The sequence below is a fragment of the Ruditapes philippinarum genome, unplaced genomic scaffold (assembly GCF_026571515.1).
Source record: "Ruditapes philippinarum isolate M1 unplaced genomic scaffold, ASM2657151v2 ctg2573_1_1_1_1, whole genome shotgun sequence".
Taxonomy (NCBI): Eukaryota; Metazoa; Mollusca; class Bivalvia; order Venerida; family Veneridae; genus Ruditapes; species Ruditapes philippinarum.
The window spans coordinates 157,536-170,146 of NW_026856298.1; the positions used below are offsets into that span (position 1 = coordinate 157,536).

The following is a 12,611-nucleotide window of genomic DNA, read 5'->3' on the forward strand; positions in this document are numbered from 1 at the left end:
AGTACAGGTTTAAAGCTGGATTTAAAATTATAAGTACGTGTCAGATAATAAAGGAACAATATTTCATGTGAAATAAAAGTGTATCTTAAGTGTTAAAAAACTCAAAACGGTTTTCATATAACTTTGAAAATATCGAGGAATTCCAAATATATTTATGACTATTACATTTTTCAACTTAATTGAGAAAATATGTTTGGTACTTTTTGTTGTTTTGTTTACTTTAAATTTTCTTTCTTTGTATTTTTTTTAATCATAGAATTCTTCCGCTGTGCATTCTTCTAGTAATTCTGTTTATAACAAAGGTATGACATAACTGATATTTTTAAACTTCCAAATAGGTCTTTTTCGAAAAAAGTTACGCAAATTATTATTATTATTATTTACTTTCTATAGCATAAGTATAATTCCGAATTTTATAATATAATTTTAATATCTCTAATTCTGACTAATTGACTTGTCGCGTAGCACAGAAAACCAAATGGTTTCATAATTGATGGGTATGCATGTAACTTGTTTCTCTCATTTTAGTTGCTTAGAAGTTTACCGGACAGTCTCTAAGTCTAAACTTATCTATGGCTCTATGCTCTTAACCTAGTTCAAAATATAAAGTAAAATATTATATTGCTATTTTACGATTTGTATTGCATGCTATATTAAACGAGCTTAAGATTGATTAAAAAATATCATGAACAAAAAGTAGAACCTTGGATCGAAAACAACTATAAAGATTAAAAATCGCAATTTATACCCCGCCAAGTAAACCATTCAATCACGAGTTTCACATTAAGAAGATATGAAGTATTAACCAATGAACATCAATCAGATAGTCATGTGTCACACATGTCATCAAGGACCTATATATTGAGCTGTCGTGGTCGAATAGCGGCTAAACTGCACTTTACAAGACAAAGCACAGTCTTAAAGTGTGTGAATTTTAATTTGGTTCTAATTCATAGGCGGCACGAAGAGCTGTAGGGCGAAGAAAACGTTTTCATTGTCAACATCATACACTGTTTATATACAAGATATTTAAACAAGTAGGTAAATGTTTTATCGTGTTAATATTTTTATGATAAATTGAGTGACATTGTAATGATACGGAACTTGTATTTTAGCAGTTAGTACATGTAGTAGGGATTTAAAGTCCATTTTATACACAAGTGTGATCAAAGATATTTTCATTTGTCAGATCTTAGCACATCTAAATCAAGGTTTATTAATGCGTTACTTTTTTTACTTACATTATATTTTATAAATAATCTTTCAACAAGGGGTTAGGTTAAGTTGTGTTTTTTCCTCCTTTTTTATTAGAACCACGTTTAAGGCCCGTTTTTTTCAAGGAAAAAAACAAGAATACAAAACATGAAAACTTAAGCATTTACATTAATACGTAGATAATTAAAATAAATTCATTTGTTATGATTTTAGTCAGGTATTATATAAGAATATACAAGACATTTTTAAAAAATAAATGATTCATTCTTGTAAACAAATACACAAGAAAATGGGCAAAAGGATGAAAAAGTAATTAAACTGCTTTCGTAGCATTTCTCTCTGCATGTATTGTTTAGATATCAAACAATTTGATTACATTTATCCAGCAATTTTCAAAGTCTTCTAATGTATCATTTTGTAATGCACAATTCTTTCATTTTTTTATCTGTTTAAAAACTCTTTTGAAAATACTTATGTCTGGAGTTTGTTTCTTTAAATTACTGGTATAAATGTAATATTCTGCAAAGAGAAAAAATATAGTGTTACTTTAACATGAAAGAAAAATGTTAAATTGTCATACGTTACATTTATTGCTATTTCATTTAGACATTTGAATAGATTATTTCAGAATATTTGTGCCGTTTGGCACTCCTAAAAATAGGTGCTCTTTACTTTCAAAATCCATAAAGTAAAATCACAAAGACTAGATTCGGTTAATTTTCATAGAAGGAGAAATTTGTTTGTTGCGATATTCCCGTGTAGAAAGTGTAAAAAGATTATATTGACGTTTTGTAAAATATAATCTTTGCAATATACAAGAACTATTTTTGCCATTTAAAATTCTTTTTGTGGAAATTGTTCTTCCCATCTTATTTGCGGTTTTTATAGAGTTTTTACACAGTCTTATTTACTTTTTAATCTGTGTTAACTGTTTTTCTATGATATCAAAAGTGATTACTTCTTTAGGCGTTAAAGTTTGATTAGTTGTAGTTTACGCTTCCAATCTTTGGGTATTGATGAAGTTAATTTATAAAAGTTAACTATTTCTGTATCAGGAATGTTAACAATGAATTTCAACTGGTCAAAGGTTTTAAATTGTTTTGTTTCAGTGTTAAAAATATCCTTTATTTTATTAATATTTCTACATTTCCATTTTTTTTGAAAAAATTAAAAATTCATTATTTTTATATGTGAATTCTGCCACATTATTTGGTTATATAGATTTTGTCATCGTCGGATACCCACGGCCGAACCATTTACATTTTTTATTGCATGTTATGTGACATGTTTATCAATCGTGGGTATCCGACGATGAGATTTTGTGGATTTTTATTAGAATTTATTTTACTCCATGACATAAGTTATTCTTTTAAGCAAGTATTTCGATTTTAAATTTCTGTATATCACTATTATTGAAACGTCTTTTAGATTAGTCGATTCAATGTATTTTTTGTAAAATTTTCTTTATTGCTTCTTTCCACAATCCATGGTTATTTTTATTAAACATTCTTTTGATCCAGCTTTATTTAATCGAGTTTATGAAAATTGGCAAGTCGATCATATTTAATCCTTCATATATAAAGTCTTATATAATTACATCCCTCTTAACTTTGTCTCTTTGTAAGTGCCATATAAATTCAAACCATTTGATTTTGTGTTTTCGCCATTGAAAAACATGTAATTTGAGAGAGTTGTGTCATGCATGGTACATAGATTCTCATATTTGTCTGATTTGTTAAAAGAATACCATTTACATTTAAACTTTTTATAAGTTTACTTTCCGCATTTTTTCTAATCCTTTTAGTAATTTTATATTTCTTTCGCCATAATTTATCTTACAACTTTTTATTCTAGTAATAAAAATCTGGAAACAAATTGATCCTTCGAAAGCATTAATCATAACAAAATAACAAGAGAAGGGCAGACTCGGTTTGATTGAGTCTGTACATGAGTGATAAGGAATACGTGCAACATCCCTCACGCCCCCCCCCCCATAGGACCGGCTTAAGCGGTACTCAGTTCTCAACACGATATAGTGCAACACGTAATAACACCTTTTATATTTTCCATATATAAATTATCGAACTCTTCTTTTTTTCATATCCAGTTATTTTCTTTTAATTTTCATTAAAATTTTCTTACTAAGTTTATTTTTTCATCAATTTCTTTGACAAGTTTGCTTAGTTTTTCTCTTTTGATTTCCTTCTTATACTTTCAATATTTAATTGTTTCATTTCGAATAGTACTTTTAATTATTATTATTATAAATGCAATTAGATGATCTGATCTTAAGCTAGTTCTAATTCATGTAGTTATAAGAAAATTTACTAAGTCATTTGAAATAAAAAAAATAAGCCAACCTACATGCTTTATTTGCATGAGATTTAGATTGCCATTTTAATCGTTTATTCTCCTGTAAATATCTGAAAAGTGGAATGTTTCTATAATATTTGTATTTTTGACGACATTTTAAATGATTAAAAGCATTTCCTCTCTGTTTTTCAATATATTGATTAATAATCTCCTCTTATTATTAAAACATGTAAGATCTTATAATAGTGATCTGACGAACAATCTTTACCGGCTATAAAAGTTTCAAATTTTCATATGCGGGTTTTTTTCTAAATAATTTTTTTTAAAAAGTTAAAGGTTATTGTTTTACGCTTTTATAAGTAAAATGCTTTTATATAATTATTAATGTCTAGTTTTATCAAAATTGATTTTTTAAACATATCTGAAAGTAATGTTCATTTACAATTTTGATTTTTGTTATGGCTATGGCTATTTTTGACAAATTCACGTTTTTAAAGTTTGTATTTCGTATGTTTAAAACATTGCTTTTAGTTTTGTGTTTTGTTTGTTTACCCCTGTTAAAGTGTCTATAAAAAGGAATTCTTATGTTTTGCATGCAAATTTGAAATATATTGCACAAGGCGACCACTAGGTGCAAAAATCTGCACTAGTGGCCTGATTATAAAAGCTGGTGTTTAGGAGGGAAATAAAGGTTAATGTTACATACAAAAACCTACACACTCTTTATTTGATTCTAAAATGGCTTTCAGTAATCTTTTAAAAAGTTTTTGCCTCGTAAAAACATAAAAGAGCTAACGTTTTTTATAGGTGGGGGACACTGGGAGTAAACAGTCGCGTGCATCATTCCCTGGCGTCCTTGAAGGTGCAGAACCAGATCAAGCCTGAAGCATTTTAATATGTTTAATTTTTCCCGTATTGGTGCTTATTTTCACAGAGATATTTTGTCGACGAGAAGCTATATGTAAAATTTATTTTTAATGTTCATGGTATACTTTTATTATTCGTTAGGTTTGTCACTGACATATTACGGAAATATAGAGGTCTGTTAGATTTATATGGGGCTAGGCGAAAGACAAAAAAGCTGACATTTTCTTATTACGTCACTTTGTGGCTGCTATTATCCAATGAAAAATACGGGATGGTACTCCTAGTGGGATGTGAAATAAAACCACTTAGCTCTCAATTCATATTTTGAGTATTCAGAGAAAATATGTTTACATCTTTGGGTACATTTGGTAATGTCGACACTGGAAAGGCCATCATGCCACCTTTCATATCTTTTCATATCTATTTGTGGACATTTGAGATATATCATTTATTAACTATGTGTTTTGTTTTCAAATATAAAAAATAAGCACATTGCATCAGTACACTTAAAGTATTACACCATTCATACATTAGGTATAAGATTGCTGATATTAAGGCAATGGCAGTTCATTTATTGATAATGGCAACCGCCCATGACAACAAACATATATATATATATATATATATATATTATATATATATATAATATAAATATATATATATATATATATATATATATATATATATTATATATATATATATATATATATATATATATAATGATATTATTATTTGAATGGTGCCAGTACAGAATACTCGTAATTATTATGTTTTGTATAGCTTGGTATAGCGTATATTAAACCGTAGGCAACAACCCTGGTTTGAGAGATTAAAACAAAAGTGTTATCTCCATAATGTATTTTATACATCGCGACACTTCTTATGCGCTTTTAAAATTCTTATTTTGTTTCGTTTTTTATTCTTGATTTGAATTCAAAGTTGTATTTCCGTGATATGTTTTAAATTTTATCAGACCCAAATTTTTAATTTGATGGTTCCAATACTATACAAGTGCGTAATTAAAATAATAAATAAGCATGCCAGTATCATTTTTACGCTTGATATGGAACAAGTATTGTTCATGATTGTTAAAAAAATAAACGATGAAAAAATTATATCAAGACTATCGCGAGAGAAATATTGATTGCATTGCATTCATTGAATTATATAAAAATTCATGGAAGCCACAAATTTTGTCATTTCAGAACAATTGGTGACATGGACCACAAATAAAATTGTAGATGAACTACGCATCTTAAAAGACAAATACGATTTTAAAAGTTTTTTATGCCTGTTTATGTGCTGCGATGGAAAATATTTCGTGTTTGTGGAGTGATATACTTGACTGTATAGGGTACGACAAAGAGATTATTAGCATAAGAAGAAATTTCTGGCAACAAAAATCTTGGCCTATATTTAATGAATGGAATCCATGGGACACTCATATAGTCGCGGGTAGCAAGGCTGAGGGAATTACATCTATTTTTGAAAGTGACATCGATTTTATGTTGCTGTGTAAAGATACAATATGTTCAGATGAAGACTTGACTACTGTATCAGGTTTTACAACCTTATATGCTGATACAAGGGAAACGCCACCAGGGTATACCAGGCTAAAGATGATAAGTAAAAACTGTTGTCAGGGGGAAACGTACAGACAATTCCTCAAAAAGTGTTTTTTTGAGTCGGAATCTTCGGACGTGTACATATCAAGCTTTAAATTTTCGTCTCTTTTGAAGCGTGAAGGTGTTTATTCGGGTGATGCAGAGTTTTTAAATAATTTTCTTCAAAGGGCTGAACTTTCCGGTCCATCATTGCCAACAACATATTTTGGGTGTATATCATCTGACTCGGTTTTAGCAATTCCATGTCATTATCCAAAGATACTTCAAACCTGGAAAAAAAGAAAACGTCGTTATACCTGGCCACCAGAATACGTTATTGAGGCTGCAGCTTCTATGCAACCACAAGTGGTCCCTAAAGGAAGCAAGAACAGTGATGACAAATGGCGAGAATGGAGATTCTGTTTCATAAAATCAGAACTTGAACTGACATCTAGTTTGAATGAAACACAAATCAAACTGTATATCCTTTTAAAAATAGTCGCAAAAGACATATTAAAGAATGTCAGCGAAGAAATATCGTCCTATATGATGAAAAATATTACATTCTGGTTGGCAGAATTACTTCCGGAAGAACTGTTTAGAAAGGACAAGCTCATATCCTTACTTTTCCTGTCATTGATGTATTTGAAATTATCTATTTCCGAGTCAAACTCGTTACCATACTATATGATCCCAGGGAGGAATCTTCTTTCAGAAAGACTTTCACCTGAAAGCAGACGACAAATGTGTGAATTATTAGGTATGTTGATAGCTGAAGGTCCAGGCTTCATTTTTATTAGATGTAGCAAACTAAAATCAGCTTGGGAATTCCTTTTTACTTCTCCGATTCCCTTAGATGTTGACGGAGGAAGACGAGATATGATAGAGAAAATATATTATTCTTTTCTTTCAAAACTCCTTCTTTCAGTGATTAAAGATGACGACATCGTGATTGCTTTTGTCATATCATGTATACATTTTTATATACCTGAATTGTATACATTAATTAATAATGGCATCACTCTAACCGAAATTACACTTTTGTTTCAGAAGAGAGTTCATTTGTGGCTTGAAAAAGTCATTCCGATATTTTCATAAATGAAAGAATTTTATATCAATACAAATCATACATGCATCATTTATTTTATAAATATATACATAGCTATTTCAAAAGTCATATGCCGCACAATATATAAAGTATACGCTCCCTGAACGTCATATCTATCAATAAGAAGGAATGGATCAGACTTGACGAAAGTCCAAATCCAAGTGATAAAAAACGAATAAGTCGGACAGTGACATTTATACCACCATATTTCTGTGTATAAAAACTGTACAAGTGTGATTTTATAACATTCGTGTTCACAATTTCTATTTAGAAAAAAATGTATTCCAGTTATTATCTTAACACATAATTAGATTTGTTAATGATTTTATTTTAATCCATATAAATATTCCTCTAAAAATGATGTTTGGTTTTGATATCTGTTTTACACATTGACCTTATATCATATGTAGCTGTGTTAACAGAATACAAGAACTATTTTTGTCGACTGCTAATGACGTTGTATGGTGAAGTGTGTTCGTTTTTTACATACACTGACTTGTTCATTGCCGATATTCATCAGACAAGTTGGTCACGTCGTTTGTGAGAGGTTGTTGGTTATAAGAGGTTTTCGGATAAAGCAAGTTATTGATATAACATTTTGCATGTATTTATTTTAGAAATTATTTTGATGAAAGTATCTTTTTATTGATGTATTAAATGATTATCATTTCTTTGTACCCAATTCGGGGAGCATCACCAGATTCGACGGCATTATAGTATTAAGTCTTTTTCATGAGTTGAACACCAACATTTTATATTTTTGCTGTATTTAAAATTAAACGTAAAAACAAACTAAAATTCTAAAATAAAACAAAGGAATTGTCGTAAATTTTGAAAGAATGTGTTTTTTATTTGCTTGGTTAATAAAAATGTACAAAATAATAAGATGCACTGTGTTTGTTTCATTTATTATAGATCTTTGTTTTAACTAAAACTCCATACACTTGACGCGAATCCCGTGTGTTAAACTATAGCCATTATATTAAACATCCTTTAACAGAAATCATTCACCTACACTTAAACTACATGGATAGGACGATTAGTTTTTTATCGCGATCAATATCGTTTTTTATGGGAATATGTTCCAAAGCTCAAGGTGATACTTGTAAATTGATCTATTAATAGATGAAATCAAATAAAACCAGAATGACTTTATAGATATTAAATATTTTATTCTTGTTTGAACTTCGATTTGAATATATCAAGATTTCTGAATTCATATATGAATTTTAATTATCTAAAATCTTAAAGCAATACTCTGTTTTTACTTTTCTGTATTAAAAAATTAAATTATTAAACAAAGTAACCGCGGTGGTCTAGTGTATGATGGTGGAAACAAGAAATTAAATCGAGTTTTAACCTTTATGGTTTCGTTATTCGACTTTCCACCATCGTAATTTTGACTTTTCGTCATCGTACTTTCGAATTTTTCATCATCGAAGTTTTGTTATGGCTTTTCGCCATTGCAATTACGTGTATTCACTCTTTCGAGTTGTGTGTCACGATAGCCCTTACGGGACACCGTATCAATTACACATCGATATATTTGATTGTCCAATTGTAAATGCTGAGTGAACGGGAAATAGTAAAAGTTACTATACATTTTGCCAAACTGTTTCCACTTTCAAATTCTACTTTGCCAGAATAATCAGTAATCCACGTGACCTTCAAAATGTATCAGTAACTTTCAATTGGTAAAAAGAGTAGGACAGACTTTTTGTATTTTAGGCAGTTTCTATCCATTATTCTAAACATTTGTCATTATCTTTCATTGGTCAATCACCATTAAATAGTGTATTGTCGGAAATATTTAGAGAACAAAATGAGCATAATATCACGTTAAGCTATGAATGAATATATAAATATAATTCTAATATGTCTCGTGATTTTGTCCCTTAAAGAAGGAAAAACTGTGTTAGCTGGTTATGCAAGTGTTCTTACAAAATAAATGTTACTTCTATTTTGGAAAGAAAGCGGATAAAACTATATTTATTTATTAACTGGATGCATAATTAGATAAAAGCTTTGATTTTTATAGATTGCAAGCATCATACTTTCATTTTTACTTACTTATAGATTAACAACCTGTGACGTACATGACCGAAAATATCCGCGAAATTATACATTTTTTTTTTATTTTCTTAATTCCATTTAAGCAATCTATTAAAGAAAAGATATTATTGTAATTTTGATTTTGTGATGGCAGTGGTCTTTGTAGGGGAGCAAATTTGGATCACTGCGTAGGAGCTTGACCAATGAGTGTTATCACATACATTCATTCATTGTACAAATAAATATATGTCAATAGTGACAAAAACTGTCGTCTCTGATAACAATATTATTTAGTTTAAAGTAGATAGTACATGTAGTTAGTCATGAATAAATTACTTTGCATACAATCGCATGATATTGACAAGTAAACAGAGCTTAAACGAAAAGGCAAAGCAAATAAAAATAATTCTTCATGAAAATGTCGTTATAGGCATTAATTGTGAAGGTAAATATTTAAAGAAAACGAATAGTTGTAAGGAATTCAAAACCTTAAACAATCAAACATTAATTATCTCTAATTATCTGTAAGTGTCTCTTTTACTGAGTTCAAAATAAAGATTGCCTTTTCCATTCTCTAATTAACCAACACATTAAACTCTAAGGTAATTGATTAATTGAATTTTCTTGGTTTTTGTTCTATATTAAGAACTATCTCAAGTTATTGGAACTTTTTATAGTATGTTGATCTTAATTAACAATTTAAATCCAAATTCTAACATTGAAATAATTTAGGTATTATTCGAAGCTGTATTATTGTTATCTGCTTAATTCTCAATTCACTAAATCCGAGTTTGAGGCCTTTACTTCTAATTAATTTTTTGCAAAATTTTAAATGGATATTTTTTAAAAACGTTTTTTATTTTGCCTTTATGAAACCCCATTACTCACATCCATAATTTAAAATGAGTGTAATTTAACTTGTCATATATACAAAAATGTACATGTATGTAGAAGATATATATTATCTTATCAGATGATTACCAATTGAAAAAAATCATAGATTGAGGCAATCCTCGCTATGATAAGTAAATATTTTTTGTAACCGGAATTTATGGTGTAACTGTTGAGTATTATAGGTCAAGCACTCTTTATCGGTTTATACAAGTTTCAATTTTTATTGCGCATGTTGTTTTTTATAAATGCAAATAAAGACATTTTAAAGGTAATTATTTTGTACTTTTATTAGTAAAATGCTTTTGAATTATTATTATTTCTAATTTTATCATTTTTGTTTTTTGTTTTTTACTTTAACAAGTCTGAAACAAATTATTATGTTGATTTAAAGCTTTGAACTTCCTGTTCTTTTTGACAAATTCATGTTTTAGCATGTTTAAACCATTAATTTTCGTCTTGTGTATTTGTTAGTTTACCACTGTTAAAGTGGTTTATATAGCGGATGTTTTTTTCTTTTGCATTAAGTTTGAAGTAGATTTGACAGAGCGAACACTATATGTTATATTTTTACGAGTGGCAGAAATATTAAAGTTGGTGTTAACAAGTATAAAGCAGTTTATGTTACATACAAAAACAAAAACACTGTTTATTTAATGCTATTTAGTGGGTTTTTTTTGTCATTTTTGTACAAGCTTTGCCGCGTAGCAACATAAAGAGCAAACGTTTTTAGGGGTGGATGGGCTCTGGGAGTCAGCAGAGGTCTGCATTATCCACAGGCGTCTGTGAAGGGGTAAACCAGACCAAGGCTTAAACATTTTAATATTTTTATTATACCCGTATTGGTGCTTATTTTCACAGAGATATTTTGTGGACGAGTACTTTTGTATATACAATTTGTTTAATGTTAATGGTATGTAACTGACATATTACGGAATTGACATATTACGGAAATAAACATGTCTGTTAGAAGTACATGCTGCTATGCGATAGGTAAAAAGCTGGCATTTTCTTATTACGCCACAATTTGACTTCTATTATCCAATTAAAATACGAGATGGTACTCGTAGTGGGATGTGAAATAAAAAAAACACTTAGCTATCAATTCACTTTTTCCTTATTTGGAGTGTTAGTGTTAAAATTCAGAGAAGATATTTTTGTATAGTAATTCATGTCGACACTGTAAAAGTCATAATGTCAACATACATATCTTTTCATATCTATTTTTGGACATTTGAAACATGTCAGGTGATTACTCCATTTACTATTTGTTTCATTATCTAAATCTAAAGATAAGTATGTTGCACCAGGACAGTTTAAGTATTACATCATTCAAGTTTCGATATGACTTGTCATAAGATAACGACAAGTTTATTTATTGATTGTGACAACGGCCCATGACATAAATCTTTTTTTACAAACGATCAATATGGTAGAACAAATTGAATTATAAATCATTGTTTGAAAAATAATCAACGATGAAACTAATTTATCAAGAATATGGTTATCAGAGAAATAATGATTGCACTGCATTCAATAAATTGATATAAATATTCATGAAAGCCACACAATTTGTCATTTCAGGACAATAAGTTATATGGACCACGAATTACATGGCAGTTGAACTACACACTCGTCAGGTAAAAATACAAAAAACGATTTAAGAAGGTTTTGTTTATGTTTGTGTATTATGCTGCGATGGAATGGAAAAGATTTCGTGTTTGTTGAGTGATATACTTGACTGTATAGGGTACAGTGAAGAGATTATTAGCACAAGAAGAATTTACTGGCATCATTTTATGAGTGTATTTAATTCACTACAACAAGAATTAACTGTGGTAGTCGCAGGTAGTAAGGCTGAAGGAATTACATCTCTTTATGAAAGCGATACCGGTCATATGCTCCTGTTTAATGATGCAATCTGTGCGAATGACATACAAGACTTGTCTCCTGTTTCAGATTTTACTACATTACATGCTGAAACACGGGAAACGCCACCGGGGTATACCAGGCTAAAGATGATAAGTTGCCTTGGGGAAGATTCAAGAAGATTTCTCCAAGAAAGTTATTATCCAAAGATACTTCATACATGGAAAAGAAGAAGACGTCTATATAGTTGGCCAACCAGTAGACGTACGAGAGGCTGCAGCTTCTATGCAACCACAAGTGGTCCCTCTAGGATGTAAGCTGAGTGACGACCAATGGCGGGAATGGAGGTTCTGTTTCATACTATCAGAACTGGAACTGAAATTTTGTTTGAATGTAACACAAATCAAACTGTATATCCTTTTAAAGATGGTCGCAAGAGACATGAAGAATGTCAGCGAAGGAAAATCGTCCTATATGATGAAAAATATAACATTCTGGATGTCAGAATTACTTCCAGGAGAACTGTTTAGAAAGGAAAATCTGATAAACTTACTTTTCCTGTCATTGGTGTTCTTGAAAAATGTGTCTCCTCCTCAAACGGGTTACCATACTATATGATCACCGGGAGGAATCTTCTTTCAGAAAAACTTACACTTGACAATAGACATCAATTGTGTGACTTGATCGGGATG

The 12,611-nt window shown here is 29.8% G+C and overlaps 1 protein-coding gene across 2 annotated transcripts; it reads left to right on the forward strand.

Annotated features, from left to right (window-relative positions):
- Positions 1 to 890: 890 nt before the first annotated feature.
- LOC132746132 (uncharacterized) lies at positions 891 to 7,212 on the forward strand. Of its 2 annotated transcripts, none has more exons than XM_060735211.1 (2): positions 891 to 1,041; positions 5,601 to 7,212. In XM_060735211.1, exon 2 carries the CDS (start codon positions 5,703 to 5,705, stop codon positions 7,095 to 7,097), a length of 1,395 nt encoding a protein of 464 aa, XP_060591194.1. In that variant the 5' UTR covers positions 891 to 1,041; positions 5,601 to 5,702; the 3' UTR covers positions 7,098 to 7,212. The 2 variants fall into 2 exon arrangements, with proteins under 2 accessions (XP_060591194.1, XP_060591193.1); XM_060735210.1 differs by having other exon boundaries at positions 891 to 1,037.
- Positions 7,213 to 12,611: the final 5,399 nt, after the last annotated feature.

Bases quoted from the DNA above. Each gene is read 5' to 3' on its own strand.
- LOC132746132 (XM_060735211.1), top strand. From the start codon at position 5,703: ATGGAAAATATTTCGTGTTTGTGGAGTGATATACTTGACTGTATAGGG.